General features: G+C 32.8%; 1 protein-coding gene across 1 annotated transcript in view; it reads right to left on the minus strand.

Annotated features, from left to right (window-relative positions):
• LOC126885269 (dynein axonemal heavy chain 5) overlaps positions 1-17,347 on the minus strand; it is a 356,025-nt gene that overhangs the window by 152,442 nt on the left and 186,236 nt on the right. The window contains exons 33-36 of the mRNA XM_050651757.1: positions 14,727-15,128; positions 11,247-11,518; positions 9,192-9,626; positions 3,286-3,687 (exon numbers count right to left, since the gene is read on the minus strand). Of these exons, the coding sequence (XP_050507714.1) occupies positions 3,286-3,687; positions 9,192-9,626; positions 11,247-11,518; positions 14,727-15,128 (1,511 nt within the window). The remainder of the gene's footprint in view (positions 1-3,285; positions 3,688-9,191; positions 9,627-11,246; positions 11,519-14,726; positions 15,129-17,347) is intronic.

Below are 17,347 nucleotides of genomic sequence, written 5' to 3' on the forward strand. Positions count from 1 at the left end.
CTGCCAGAAATGATTTATCACCAATTTTATTTCCTTCCCTCAGTTTAACCTTTATTTGCAGATTTGCTTCAATAAACTGTTCTAGTTTTTGTTTCGTAGACCTGTTATCATTGCTATCGAGAGTTAATCCTTTAATTATTATGTTCTTTTTTCTTTTATCCTTCTCAATTCGTTCTATTCTGTCATTTGCTTCATTGAGTCGTTTTTCTAACTCCTTATTCTTTTTCTCCAGCTGTCTGACGCAATCCAAGGTTTCTTGTTGCTCTCTGCGCAAGTTTTTTAGTTCAATCATCATATCTTCATTTTTTGACATAATTGTCTGCATCATTTGTATCATCTGTTCATTTTGGTTATCACTCTTAGTCGGAGATCTCCTCGTTACCTTGCTTTTTCTGAATAAATCTTCCGCATCGTACCCATCCCTACTTCTCTTATTCCCGTTCTCTTCGCTGCTGCTTTCATACTCCACTCTTGCCGGTCCCGTCTTCTTAATTGCTCCACCTCCACCACTGGCCATTTTTAAGGATTATATTAATTTGTGAATTTATTTATCAACAATTATGTAGATAAAAACCTGATTGTTTACTTTTTATTTTGTTGGGTATCGATTAGTTGTTTAGTTGTTTTTGTGGATTATCAGTCACCCAGCGCCAGAATTCCTAGTGTCTAATGTATAATATGTTGTCTATCATTTGGTGCTAAATATACTCGCAAATGAGTCCTTTGGAATATGTATGCAAATTACTGTACAGGTCTAGTGTAAAATGTGTTGCCTATCGACCGGCGCCAAAAATTACCCACAATTCAACCTTGCGGATGGGTAATTTCTACCAATCGACGTCACAACACCTTATATTCCCACAATTTGTTATCTTTTCGTCCTTATTCGATGGTTTATTTGTTCACTAACACTCTCACTGATAAGTTTTAATATTAACTTTTTCCCTAAAACACTTTTGTAAATTAAAAAGCTCGTTACTATCCGAAATACGGAGAAAATAGCGGAGCAAATAATTTACAATGTTTATCGATACAGTGGCGTCTCAATTCCCTTGATTTGGTTTTCTCAGTTTGATGACATGGTCCAGGTATACAAAATGTTTAACATTTTCTATCGCATGATTTTGTATTGTTATATTTGTCTGGTTTTAGATGATTATTTTTGTTTTACTGTAGTTTATTTTTAAGTCTACCGCTGCGAAATCTTCATTTAATTGTTATAACGTTTCATTTATTTCTTGGATAGTATTATCTTTTATTTTTTGCCAATCTGAAATGGTTTAAGTATGATCCGTTTTTACATGAAATCAGTGCAAATTTATCAGGTAAATTTATACAGTAACATGACATGTGCAGTAAAATTAGGAAACAAAATAACAGAATGTTTTACAGTCAACAAAGGTCTACGACAAGGATGTTACGTATCACCGAGTCTGTTTAAGATTTATGTCGCCAAAGGCCTTACACTCTGGAAAAGAAAATGCAGTGGAATGGGCATTCAAATCGACGACAACACCTGCCTGTACACCCTTCAGTTTGCAGACGATCAGATAATATGTGCAAACGATAAAGAAGATTTGGAATATATGACTCGCAAATTGAAGGAAGAATACGAAAAATGGGGACTGCAGATGAATGTAGAAAAAAACACAATATTTATGCCTCGGTGAGGATTCAACTGATATGATATTGGATAATAATCAGAAAATAACTAGCTGTCATAAATATAAGTATTTGGGAATTAATTTCAACAAAGGAAGGTACGGACGATGCAGAAATTAAGAGCAGAATAAATAAAGCAAGATCGATAATTAAATCATTGAACGGAGTTTTGTGAAGTACCGAGATAGGGAAACAAAGAAAAATGAGAATATACAACACCGTGATTAAGAGCAAATTGGTATACGGATCCGAAACATTTAGAATAAAGAAACACCAAAAAAGAAAAATAGAAGCCACTGAGATGGACGCCCTAAGAAGAGCAAGTAGAACATCGAGATTGGACCGGGTTAGAAATGAGGAAGTTTAATGCGAAGAATGAATTTACAGGAAACGGTCGTTCAGAGGATGTTCAGAGAATGGGGTAGGAGAGACTACCAAAGAAAATTATGAAATGGATACCTACAAACAACAGGAAAAGAGGAAGGCCAAGAACGACGTGGATACAAGGAGTAAGACGATCAATGAGTGTACGAGGATTAGAAGATGAAAATTGCAATGATAGAAGATATTGGCAACAAGGCATCGGACAACGTCGGAGGACGTTTTGAACCCGAATTTATATATACAGTGAGGAGCGCGCTAATAACCAGCAAAATAGCATAAAAGATGGAAAACGTGTTAAGTTTTGAGATAAAAAGAAATAAAACTAGTCGAGCTGGGAAATTTAGCGATATTAACCTATTAATTTACACCATATTGATTGTTTCCCACCTTTAGACGTATCGGACGTGTTTGGTAAATACCACTGTCACAGTGACAGTTTTAGTTGACATACTCCTCTGATACGTGAAAAACTGGGAAACAATCAACATAATGTAAATAAAAAGGTTACTATTATATCGCTAAATTTTCGAGCTCGACTAGTTTCATTTCATTTTATCTCACAACTTAATACGTTTTCCATCTTTTGTGCTATTTTGCCGGTTATTAGCGCGCTCATCACTCTATATGATCCGTTGATATTTTTTCTCCTTGTTATTCCATTATAATTTCTTAAAAATATTTTTGGGACAAGGGTGACTAGTTTGGGAGAAATTATATCTCCTTTTCTCACTCCCCGTTCTAGTTTTATGGGATTCGTTTTTGTGCTTTCGTCCAGCCTTATTTGCATGGTAGCACGTTCATATATATTTTTGATTACATTAGTGTATTTTGAATCTGTACGTGCGTTTTCTAGAGATTCAAGCAAAGCCCATAATTCGACGCAGTTGAATGCTTTTTTTAAAATCCACAAACGTCATATGAATTGAAATACTATATTAGTGTTCTTGTGATGTGCAAGTAGTCTATGTTGCTAAAATATTTTCTGAATCCAGCCTGCATAAGTAGAGCTTTTTGTTAAACGGTTTTTTATGATTTTGGCTAGTAATTTATTCAGATGTGATAGTAATGAGATTGGTCGGTAATTCTAGATGTGAACTCTTTTTAAAAAGATCTAAATAATATACACCACAGGTATAGCTACAATCCTCATCGATTCTGTGACAGCGGAAATAAATGAATTATCAGGTTGTATAAAATTTTCAAACCATACATCAATAAATAGCTTGATAGTATATTTACCATTCCTTGCCATATCCTTGACAGATCTCTTAAAGAGAACACATAATGAAACTTAGCAGGAGTGGGTAACAGTTTTGATCGGGTATTTTTCCACAATGTTCTCGTCAACGGTATTAACTTTTTTACCAAATTTCTAACTTCAAGACTAAAACCTCGCTTTGCGTTATAATGTCCTTGCGCTATGACACCGAATATTTTGTCGATCGAAACTTCGTTTGGGAGAGGACAGTTGAAAATACAGAATTGTCGTTTTAGTCTGGAAGGTATGTCGTTTCTACCTCCTCCAGGTTGCCCCATGGCTCCGACGAACTGGACGTCTGTAATAGTTGTGAATTCTCCTGGTTTTTCCAAACTGTAGAATCCACCCATATCCATAGTTTGTCTGACAATTTCGTTTGTTATCTAAAAAAATAATAAAAGATACTGTAGTGTAAAAGCCCAAAGTAGGAAAACTGACAAGTCAAATTAGTCAAATAATGAAATAGTTCAGAGAAATAAGGAAAAAAATAGCCTGTTGGTGACACAACTCCCTCCAGGCCGAAACCAAATTTTTTGAGTAATATGGACATCTATAATAATAACCTATATATTTCCTGCAGCCGATTTTGATGATATACATAGTTATAAACAAATGAAGATCAAAAAACGGTAAATTTTCGCTTTTTTCGTCTATTACTAAGAAAATGGGCATTTTAAACAAATTTGAGAGTAAGAAACTCATAAACGGTATAAAAAACTTCAATATAGCTTTTGCTTAATATGTCTATCCTTATTGGTTGCTTAGAAAATTGCAAAATAAATCATAAATTTTGAGTTTTTATAAATATTTATAACTTATGTAAAAATTAACTTAGAACCTTCTTATTACACGGAATGCTGAGACTTATGGTGCTTAATTCATACCCTAAATTTCGAAGAAATTGGTAAAATAGTTTAAAAGTTATTTAATTTGATTGTCCCAAATTTATTTTTTTTGCAACACTGTAAGTCAGAAAATGATGAAGCTACAGTAATACTTTGGATAGTTTATGGAAGAAGGAAATTTACAGTATTAATTTAATTAAAAAAAAATTACAAAAAATAATTATAATTATTGCAAAATTATTTTGCAAAAACATGTGAATTAAATAAATGGGGGAGCTAACTTTGTCCCTAATTGTCCTAGGACAGTTGTTTTTCTTTCTAAATGTGTATAAAAATTCAGTCTTTCTAAATATGAAAAAATAATTTTTCTACAGGTTACGGTTAAAAAGTTATTCTAATTAATTATAAGTAAGCAAAAAATCGACATGTTTTTTCAAAATAATTTTACACTGTTTAAAATTATTTTTTGTCATTTATTTTTAATAACGGTAATAGTATAAATGTTCTTCTGTCATAAACTGTCCGAAGTATGATTGTAGCCTCATAATTTTCTGACTTGTAGTGTTGCAAAAAAAATGAATTTGGGATAAACAAATTAAATAACTTTTAAACTATTTGACCAATTGCTTTGAAATTTAAAATATAATTTAAGTACAAGAAGTATCAGCATTCCGTGTAATAAGAAGGTTCTAAGTTAATTTTTACATAAGTTCTGAATATTTTTATAAACTCAAAATTTATGATTTATTTTGCAATTTTCTAAGCAACCAATAAGGATGGACATATTCAGCGAAAGCCATATTGAAGTTTTTTTATACGATTTATGAGTTTCTTAATTTACCGATAATTTACCGTTTTTCGATCTTCATTTGTTTATAACTATGTATATCATCAAAATCGGCTGCAGGAAACATATAAGTTAATAATATAGATGTCCATACTACTCAAAAAATTTGGTTTCGGCCTGGAGGGGGATGTGTCACGAGAAAAATCTTATTTCTCTGGACTAAAACTATTAAGATGAGAATCACCTCGAAATCTATTATTTTCAATACAGAAATAGGTGGTATATACGGAGTAACATAATTAGTAAGACAGCCAGTATCAGAAAACAGAATACCTACACATTTTTAAAGCATGATAAAGAATATATAGTAATTTGTTTACTATACATACACAGAATATTGTTTACGGTATAATACATTTTAAGTAATTAAACAATTAATTTGCTTACAAAGAAGCATTCTGAATGAAAAAACATATGTGATAACAAAAGACCAGAATACACCACAAATATAGTCGAAACCTTACAGGATAACTCCACAATATACCTATTCCAAAAAAGAATAACAAAAACAAGGTAAATATATCACAGAAAGTGTCGGTCAAGTTAAAGAGATCTGGGTAAAAAATAGAGAGATTTTGCACCTCTTATTTTGCAATTCCGTTATGGTTATCGTTATACTACGTCTGCGCAGTAGCGAATATATGATCCGTTATCGTTATTAAACATAAGGGATGATGTAATTTACGGAGGTTTAAAGTAGTGCGTATCGGTATCGTTATAGTAATGGTTAAATTGCTTTGTTGCCAGAATGTAAAAAATCAGTAAAATTACATTTACATAGATTCTAATTTTGATTACCTATAAATTAAAATATCAAAAACTGTTCAAGTATATACTTAAAATTACAATAACGTTGTGAAGTGAGGTTATGTTTAAATAACGATAACGATGACACGAAAAACCTACTTGACAGGCTGCAAAAACTCTGATTTTTAACGTTGCCGTAACCGTTATGCTTAATAAAGTTAACCATAGCGGAGCCAAAATCAGCGGTTATTTTAAGAGGTGCAAAATCTCTCTATTAAGTCTAATATGTCAAGGAAGTTTTTGGTGAAAAAAATATAATATATAAAAATAAATCATTCCCAATGCCAAGAACTACATGCTTTTTTATAGAAGTGGAGGAAAAATGTAAAAAAGGAAAAGGCTTACCTAAAATACATGTCAATCAAGAGGTATACGATAATTACGAGGCAATAAAAAACGAAACACATGTATTTGTTATCTTCTTCTTTTTTAAGTACCCTGCCCAAATCTTTAGGGGTGGGTAGCTTCCATAACAATTTGCCGATATCGTTCTCGATCTTGTGCGGCATGTAACAATTGATCTGCTGATAAGCCAGTTCATTGACGAAGGTTTCGGAGCCATGAATATTTCTTCCGACCAATTTCTCTTTTTCCGTCGATCTTTCCATTGAGTATTAATTGCAGCATCCTGTATCTGCTACCTCTCATTATATGCACCGGATATTCAAGTTTCCTCTTTTTTATCATCTTCATTAAGTCACGTTCGCCTTGGCCTACTCTGTTTAAGACTTGTCTGTTTGAAATGCGTTGAACCCAAGATATTCTGAGCACTCTACGATACGACCACATCTCAAAGGCTTCTAATTTGTTCATCATGTTAACCTTCATGATCCAGGTTTCACATCCATATAGTAATACAGGATACACATAACATTCTAGGAACTTGATTCTTAGTTGTAAGTTCAGCTGAGAGTTGCTCAGAATAGATCTAAGTTTCATAAATGCTCCTTTTGCAATTTCTATACGAGTTTAATTTCTTTATCCGGATTTAGTGCCTCGTTTATCCAATATCCTAGGTATTTAAAATGATTAACTTTTGTTACTGATTCATCACTGACAATTAGTTGCATAGGGCCGACGTCTTGTTTACTAACCATAAGTAACTTTGTCTTTGTTGCATTTATGTAAGTCCGTTATTGGAGCATTTTCTAGTGACTCGATCTATAAGGAATTGAAGATCTTCGATATTTTCAGCCATGATCGCGGTGTCGTCTGCATATCTGATGTTGTTAATAGTTTCTCCCCCGATTCGAACTCCACAATGTCCTTCCAAGGCTTGGTATTTGTTATAAGAATAAAAAATTATCACTGGAAACGTTTTTCGAAAGAAATGGAACATGATTTCTATGGTCTGCAAAAGTAAATATGCCTCTTTATAAGAGGACAAAGAACGGAGGTAAAGGAGCTAATATAACCAAAACCCATAGAAAAAGATACATGGATTGACTATCTAAAAAGGCTCTTTGCAAAGGACAAATGACGCTAGAACCGGAAACACCAGAAATTACCTTAAATGAAGAAATTAATATCAATACACAGGGAGTTCGAAAAACATTTACAAAGTGAAGAGTAGAAAAGCTGCAAGTAAAGACTGAATACCAAACGAATTACTGAAATATTGTGGAGAAGCAATGACAGAACAAAAATAACAACATAAATTAACAAAATTATAAAAGACAATAAAATACAGGGAGAATGGAAGACGAGTCAACTAATTCTACTAGTCAAAAAAGGAGATAAAATCAGCCAGAAAATTACAGAGGTATAAATTTTATAAATTACTACCCTAAAACTTACAACTAAAATTTTACAAGAACTAACGAATCAGAGGAGTTTAGCAGATGAACAGGTTTCGTACTGGAAGATCGTGTCAAGTTGCAATATTCGTCATAAAAAAAATTACGTCTTCTTCTTCAGGTGCCATCTCAGCTACGGAGGTTGGCAATCGTCATAGCTATATTAATTTTTGAGGCAGTAGCTCTAATAAATTACTAAGAGTCCATTAAAGTATGACAGACCATCATTTCTGTTTCTGATTAACTTGAAGAAAGCATTGGACAGAGTAAGACTCAAAGATAGAATCCATCTTCTCTATAATAGAGAAATTCCCCTAGATATCATAAAAACTATTAAAAACAACTACCAAAATAACAAAATGGGAATCAGAATAGATGGACAACTTACAGAATCTATAGGCATAGGCAGTCTATAATAAGGCAGCCTCAAAATGAGTCAAAACACTTATCATGGAGTTCTTCAATTTAATCATAAATGAAATCATCAAAAATGTCAACAAAGGAAGAGGATACGGAATGGGAAACAAAGAAGTAAAAAATATTGTGTTAGACCACGCAATAGTGATAGCCCAAGATGAAGATAGTCTTCAAAGACTGGTTCACAACTAGAGATGGCATCAGTATTAAACAAGTAATAGAAATAAAATACCGTGGAATTACACTGTTCATCTATGGAGACCTAGACAAAGAAGTGAAAGATTAAGTACAAAAACCAAAAAGACTGACGGGATGGCTGAATAACACTATATACGACGAAATCGAGATGAAGTCAAGAATTTATAAAGTCAGTGTAAGACCAATAATGACAATTGCATCAGAAACAAGACCCAATACAACGACAACACAACGAATACTGGAAACGGCAGAAATGAGAGTACTGAGAAGAATTACTGGAAATACGCTGAGAGATTGAAAAAGGAGTGAAGATATTAGAAGAAAATGTACAGTGTATAAATGAATGGACACTAAATAGAAAAAAAGAATGGAATTGCCACATAAGCAGAATTGAGGAAACCTTTCTAGTCAAAATAGCAAGAGAAAACCATCAGTCGACAGAAAAAGTATCGGGCGACCGCGCAAAAGATGGAGTAACAATCTTCCATAGAGGTATCAATCCTGCAATGAAAAAGCCAAATTCCTTACAAGGAGGAAGATGAATACAAAGAAGCATAATATCCTTATGTTTTTTTAAGCAAAACGTAATTAGAAAAAATATAATAAAAGGCCACGAGGAAAAGCTTTCCTGTAGTTGGCTGTATACCATATATTACAAAAAACGACTAACATCCTTTATAAAAGGTATATTTGTTAAAATTACCTGAAAAGAGCTACATCACAGGAACTAGTTTTCGATCGGATGACCGATCATCATCAGTGCTAACGCGTTAACATGGTAACCATCAAAATTCAAAAATATACGGGTAAAACACTTTAAAATTGATTTGTCATGGAAACATAGATTAAACTCATGAACTTGAACAAGGATGTACAAAATATCCCATATAATCTGCTTGAGGTGCCATTTGAGCTCAAAATTGACTTGTTAACATGTTGACTAGATGATGGCAAAAAATATAATGTTTAACACTTACTTGATCACCCCAGCAGTTTATTTCTGGCAAATTGATATCATCTATAAACACTATCATTTTCTTTCCATTTGGAGGACCGAAAGTACTACCCATTCTCTTTTCTACGTAACTTTCTATAGTCTTTTGAAATTGGAAAGGACTTGTAGCACTTGAAAAATTAAAAGCTCGGTTCAGGTATACTTCAGGATTCGCCTTCTTCATGAAACTCTTCATCATTACTGTCTTAGCAGTTCCTTGTTCACCAATCACCAAAACTGCTTTTTCTTGTCGAGCTATGGTGTCGATAAGGTAAGTGATTCTGACATTGTCTGGTATAGGTATAAGTATAGAAGCGAATTCGGGAGTTGCTACTTCGGGGTAAACGTAGTTGGTTACCATGGTGCTCCAGTGTACCCATTCTCCATCGCTGTTGACTACGTAGTCAAAAACTGTAGCCTAAAATATTTAAGGCATTTAATCTAATACAAATAGAGATCTAGGATTTTTCCAGAATAATGGGAAAATACATTCATGGGGTAGAATTAGGGTAGGATTGATCAAAACCTCTTTACTAAAGTCTAATATCTAATAAAATGTATCTAATAAAATATATATAATACCATTTTTATTCATTTGCAATGCAAAGCTAAAACTGTCTTAAGTTTTACTTAGTTCAGAGAGCGCAACCAGCACTCTTATCGACGATTTCACCAATTTTTACTGGTTCTTCAGAGAATGCATAGGTTGCTATCTCTGTCTTAAGTAGAAATTTTCGACTCTATTTGTCCATGCATTGCAACTGACGAGATGGTAGTAGGTGCGGAGCGGCCTCTGCTAAATAAAAGTTAAAGTTTTCATCCTAATAAAAATATTTAAAAATATTTTTAATATATATTTAATTAAAAACTTATTCGACCATTTTCCTGGTAACACCTCCATGGTTTCTAAAAATTGCAAGCCAGATGGATGCTGAAGCTAAGAAGAGAAGAGGGAATTCTAAAACATGCAAATCACAACCCCGTCTGTTCAGCGTGGTAAATTCCAATGGAAAATGGATCTACCTTACTCAAAGGAGTAATACTAATATAAAATAAAAATGTATACCATTTTTATCCAGTTGCAATGCGAAGCCAAAACTGTCTTAACTGTCTCGTCTATTGTATCTATCTATCTGAGAAATTCAGACGAAGTCGTTTCCGCTTGATAACATTTAAAAATCATAATAGCAAAGTCAGGTTGGACAAAAAAAGCATGGTGAGCTACCTCAAATTTTATTATCCTAACCTTTAGAGGGGGTCAATAGTAGTGTAAAATTTAAATCGCGATTGAATTCCGAAGTTGCGTTAGCCGTCATCTTGATCAAAGATAACCGTTTTGCTCAATATCTCCACCATTTTTATTTTTTGTCAAAAATAATAACGACTGAAAATTGTTGCAAATGCGATTTCCTACAATTTATTTTTTACAGTTCTTTTCGCGCGGTCGATATTTTCTTAGTTAAAGGGGAAAATAGCGAAAGGAGGGGAAAAACATAACTATTGAATTGAATCTCGCTAACTTTACGGCATTGTTACATAAAGAAAAATGGAGATAATTATGTTTTAAAAAATTTTAATCTTTTATTTTTTTTTTGCTAAAATCAATCTTTGAGGTCGTACGTATGCGGTAAATGCGCGAGCGTAAGACCTTGCGGAAATTGGTTATATAGAAATTATTTTTGTTCAATATCTCGAAGATGTTACACCCTTCGAAAAAATGGTACGCACTTAAATTGTTGGAATTGCGAATTCCTACAATTTATTTTTATATTTTTTCTTGCGATCGATATTTTCCGAGTTAATGGAGAAAATAGTGACTAAGTATAATTATTGAATTATCTAGTTTATTATTAAATTTACGACATAAATATACATAAACAAAAATAAAGTCAAATGCTAACCTGATTTGACTAATATCTAGAGGCTTGCAAACTTCATTAGAAAAAAGTATAACAATTCTTATTTAAAATTAAAGTGACAAGTAAAATAATTAAACTATTCAAAAATAATATGTTAAATAAGTAAAATTCATACTTACATCTTGATTTTTTCTGTCATTTATAGGTAAATCCAAAAAACTCAGTTCACCCTTTATAAACTCATTAAATTTAAGCCTGTCGTCACTTTCCAGGTACGCTCCCATTCCCCAAACCATCGCAAATACATATAACTTGGATAAGTGTTCGGAGGTAAACACTTTGTGTTCTTCAACTTTTTCACTCTCCTCGATAATCTCATCTTCGAGATCGCCAGCGTCGGATTTTGGTGCAGATACCTCCTCCTCTACAACTTGTTGTTTTGGGATTAAACCTAATAATAATCAAAAGTAAATTTTGGTCTGTTGACTATATGAAACAGTAGGTACATGTTGTTGCAGTTTTACAACTTTTTATAATATGAAATAAATATTAAATGAAAATAATTTTTATGTCGTTCCTACAATCTCATCTAATTGCAGGTAGTACGAATCACATTAAAAGAGCGCATCACAATTGCTTAAAAAAAGCAACATTGGTGCTCTCATATTATAGTTCCGGAGCTGATGTTCAGCCCCACCTGAATATCCGGTGTGCAATCTCTCTGAGATGATCTATCAATTTCCAATTGATCTCTGAGACAATTACAATTATTCATCACTTTTGTTTCTGATAGGTTGCGAGACAAATGTCTGTTTTTCTGTGCGGTAGTAACCTCTACGTCCCATACCCCACGTGGGATTCAAGGTTTGAGTTTACTTATGTAACATTGTTACATACATTTGTTGCGAATTTGTAACTTCGGTTAAGAACTATTTAATTTGGTGTCAATTTTGGAAGTTTTTAACCGTTAAAAACATTTCACTTCCGTTTCACAATTATAAAGGATTTTACTTTGAATTGCATTTATTAATATTTATATGTAGTAAGTATATCATTCGTATAGTTTGTATTCAATTGCATTTTTGGTGTCCTTGTTATCAAGTTTGATTCATTCCTTTGAATATTAGTGTGTTTTTCACACTTATCCTAGGTAGGTAAATAATCCCTGGCAGCCTGCAATGGTTGAGCTATCTTTAATCGTTCTTATTATTCTCCGTTGTACAATTATGTTTTGTCTTATTCTAAGCATCTTATTCTCAACTAGAAGTCAATACCTGTTTTTGTCTCGTTTGTTACGTCATATTTAAAGTTGTAGATGTTAATGATTTAGAATATTAAATGTACCTATGTATGCTATTCTATATTTTATTTTACATGTTTTAAATAGACCACTATAGTCTACTTGCTTCTTATCTTGTATGGAGTTATATATATACTCAATTCAAAGAGAAGAAACCAGCTTGTTCTAGACTTAACATACATATCCATACTCCGCTTCTGATGACCTCATATGTTATATACATCATCGTATAATCATGAAAGCAACACATGCATCATTATTGTTCTGAATATACAGTAGAAAAAATGAAAGAATACCCATGAACGATCACATTAATCACTTAGTTTGCATTTGCTGTCTTTTTCTATAAATAACAAACGTTTGTTACAGAAAAAAACAGCAAATACAAAATAAGTGATTGATGTGATCGTTCATGGGTATTGTTTCATTTTTCCGACTGTATATTCTGTTTATCACTATCATTATCCTAATAAATTTCGCAAGGTACAGCAAATAGGTCTGGATCCCGCGTATGAAAAAAAAGTTGATTAATAGCAAGCTGAAAATTTGTTAATAGCTTGTGGAACAGGTTAAAAATTTGGAATGGTCAGACCACGAAAACGGCACATTTATTTTGTCCGACAGAACAGACTTAAACTCTCCGAACAGAGATGCAAACTCTCATGCAAAAATCAGACTGCTATTTATCACCTGTCATAATTCCTGTCATTTGACATATTCTACATGTGCCACTCAATAAAACGCCCATTTGGTGATAAATAGCAGTCCGATTTTTGCATGAGAGTTTAATCTCTGTTCGGAGAGTTTAAGTCTGTTCTGTCGGACAAAATACATGTGCCGTTTTCGTGGTCTGACCGTTCCAATTTTTTAACCTGTTTCACAATTAAAACTTCCCCGGTTCCAGTGTTCCCATATATCAAAGTTTGTCCGACTATTAATCAACTTTTTTTTCATACGCGGGATCCAGACCTAAAAGTATTTATAGAATGTTATCTAAGTTTGCTAAAGTAAAGTTCAGCCTTCTAAATGAATACCGGAAAAATAGATATGACATATACAGCTGGTTCCTAACATCAGTTGTCAATATATTGCATTAATTAAATATTGCAAATGCATAATTTATACGTTAATTAGATTAATTTCAAACGTCTTTATAATTAGCTCTATACTCTGTTCTTAAACCAGGAGGAGCAAACTCAAAAGACAGATTCACACCCAATAATGTCACTAGAAAAATTCCCAAATACATCTTCTTTTTTGGTTGATCATGTCGGCCTTCGACGGTAATCCATAAATATTATATTATACTAATACGTCGCTAAAGAGTTCGAAAAACCACCGTTTTTACATACAAGCAGATTAAAAATTTAAAAATTAAAGGAATAACGCAGAAAACACAAATAGTCCCGATATAATTTAATTAACCTATGAACTGCCAATAGTGACTAAATCTCATAAATGTCAATAATGTCAAAACTCCATAACAGTGGAGAAAACTTGCCTGAGCTTGGACCAATTACAAGCAAGCATTACGGCACAGTAAATTTGAATTACTCCTCCTAATTTAAAAACACGGTATTAGTAGCACGGTTGTGAAGCTATACAGTCCAGAGAAAAAAATTTAAAATATTCCTGTTGTCGACTTTGACTTGACATGACCTCGATAACCAAAATCTCTATTAGGTCTGGATCCCGCGTATGAAAAAAAAGTTGATTAATAGCAAGCTGAAAATTTGTTAATAGCTTAAGGGTGTCTAGTCGGATAAACTTTGATATATGGGAACACTGGAACAGGGGCAGTTTTAATTGTGGAACAGGTTAAAAATTTGGAACGGTCAGACCACGAAAACGGCACATTTATTTTGTCCGACAGAACAGACTTAAACTCTCCGAACAGAGATTAAACCCTCATGCAAATATCAGACTGCTATTTATCACCTGTCATAACTCCTATCATTTGACATATTCTACATGTTCCACTCATTAAAACGCCCATTTGGTGATAAATAGCAATCTGATTATTGCATGAGAGTTTAATCTCTGTTCGGAGAGTTTAAGTCTGTTCTGTCGCACAAAATAAAGGTGCCGTTTTCGTGGTCTGACCGTTCCAAATTTTTAACATGTTCCACAATTAAAATTGCCCATGTTCCAGTGTTCTCATATATCAAAGTTTATCCGACTAGACACCCTTAAGCTATTAACAAATTTTCAGCTTGCTAATAATCAACTTTTTTTTCATACGCGGGATCCAGACCTATATGTTTCCTACAGTCGGTTGGGTGGATTTTTTTAATTATTAACAATTTAAAGTCAAAAAACTCTTTGTTATACAAAAGGTGCAAAGAAAGTCTAAACGTACCTTCTAATAATCTAATAATTTGTAATGTAATATTGCACTGAAGAACATCGATAACCAGACACAAATTTTGCGTTCCCCAACTATACATCTTGGAAAAAGACTCATCAAATAAATTTTGAAACACATCCACTTCCCTTTGACTTCTTCCTTTCAACCATGCTCTGATGACGGGTTTCCAATTGAGTCCAGACGAGCTCATATACACCATGCCGTTGCGTGAGACTGTAGCTGGAGAAGCGTTATCAATGTTGTGAGGTTCGAAAATTATTTTACAAGTAGGTGACATGGAAAGTCTGTCGCCGTTTGCTAGAGTGAGAGTCTTGTTATCGTCTAGGACTGAATTTAGGTTTTCTATCCAGATGCTGTCAACTGGACCATCTAGTACCAACCAGACGTGTTCCCCTAGAAAGATAAGATTAAATGCACAAACTACCTTTGTATGAAATGAAAATGTTTAAATGAAAAACCTTTTTTGTTCCGTTTTGCAGTTACAAAGTATCACTACCTTCTTATAGTGCTATAACAATTAAAATCACAAAAGGAAATGTAATTATAAAATCAAGTACCTTATAATATAAAATATCTTTTAGTAAAAATCGACTCTCATTTAAGATGGGATGCCCACATAGATCAAATAAAAAAGTGTTTGAGAGCCTTGGTTCCAAAGTTCAAATTTCTCAAATTGCCCAGTAAATGAACGGGAAATACGGCGATACCGTGTAATTTCCAGGGGCAACTCCGAATTGCATGAAAATTTGGATATAGGTTCTACTAATCCTCCACTTCAAAGTTGAAATTGTGCTGTTGGTTGCTTTTACTTGGGGGGTGACAGTTACCCCTTCTCGGGGGTGAAAAAACATATATTCAAGATAAGACAGGAAATGGATAAATTGACTGATTTTAAGCAACTTTTGTTCTATAGAGTTTTTTATGTAAGTCAATTTTATGTAAGTTTTTCGTAAATAACTCAAAAAGTAAATATATGATCGAAAAAAATATCCTTAGCAAAAGTGTAGCTTATAAAATACTGAAAAAAATGTGCATCAGTAAAGTCTATCAATCGAGTAAAAACAAAGTTGTAGCTCATGAAAAATACGATCTTCTGCGTCTAATTCTAAATCGAATATTTCAAGGTGCAATCACCGAAAAATTAAGCACTTTTCGAGAAAAACTCATTTAAACTTTTTTAAAGTGATTATTAAAAGCTTTATTAGAATTGTTCATAAAAGTTTCTAGCATTAAAGATAAGCGAGTTACGCTCAAAATAAAGTTGGCCCTGTTTTGTTTTTGTAAAAAAATCATGCAAATCTCCCCGTGTTTAGCTCCTCAAATGAAATTAATCGCTACCGCTTTACAAACAATTTATTTACTTATCTATTTTCTATATGATCTGTCAGTCTCACCGGTTTAAAGCACTTATTTTTGAAAGGGTTATAGTTAAAAAAGCTTGAACGGGTCACTAATCACGAGTGTATGCAAATTTTGAACAGCCATATCTTAACTAATTTTTGTCTTGCGGAAAAACAAAACGAAACTAGCATATTTATAATAACAAAACCTATATTTTTTTACTCTTTAAGATTTTTCTTATCACTAATACTTTTTCAGTTATTTTGAAAAAAGGAAATTTTTAAAAAATTTTTAGAAAATTTTGTTTTACTATAAAACCAAGTTTTTTCAAAACTAAGCACTTCAAGATAATCAAACTTACAGATCATATAAATAATATACATACAGTTAAAATAAATGATAAAGCGGTAACGATTAATTCTATTTAGGGTGCTAAATAGAGGGACGTTTTCACAACCTTTTTTTACCAAAAAAAGGGGCCAACTATCTTTTTCAGTGTAACTCGTTTATTTTGGGTGCTAGAAACTTTTGTAAAAAACAAATATAAAGCTTTTTTTAAGTACTTTAAATTTGTTAATAGCTTTTCCCGAAAAGTGCTTAATTTTTCGGTGATTTCGCGTTGACTTATTCGATTTGGAATTAGACAAATAAGAACGTATTTTTCATGAGCTACAACTTTGCTTTTTCTCAATTTATATACTTTACTGATACATCATTTTTTTTGTTTTTTTATAAGCTACACTTTTGCTTAGAATATATTTTTCGATAAAATATTTACTTTTTGAGTTATTTGCGAAAAACGGTCTGAAAACGTAGTTTTTTTGTCAAAAAATCAACATTTTCAATTGCGAATAACGCGAAAAGTATTGACTTACGTAAAAAACTTTATAGAACTAAAGTTGCTTATAATCGGTCAATTTATCAATTTCCGGGCTTATTTTAAACACGCGTTTTTCACCCCCTAAGAAGGGGTGACTGTCACCCCCCAAGAAAAAGCAACCAATGGGACAAATTCAACTTTGAAGTGGAGGGTAAGTAGAACCTAAATCCAAATTTTCATGCAATTCGGAGTTGCCCCTGAAAATTACACTCCGAAACGGTCATTTATTGGGCTAAAATCTAAAGTAGATTTAAAATATTTAAAAATATTATATTATGCACTAGTTGAATCTAGAATTAGATATGGAATACTTGGGTGGGGCGGTGTACAAAAAACTTATTTAAAGAAAGTCGACTCGTACTAAAACCAACCAATACGTGCAATTGAGAAA

This window comes from Diabrotica virgifera, chromosome 5, assembly GCF_917563875.1.
Source record: "Diabrotica virgifera virgifera chromosome 5, PGI_DIABVI_V3a".
Taxonomy (NCBI): Eukaryota; Metazoa; Arthropoda; class Insecta; order Coleoptera; family Chrysomelidae; genus Diabrotica; species Diabrotica virgifera.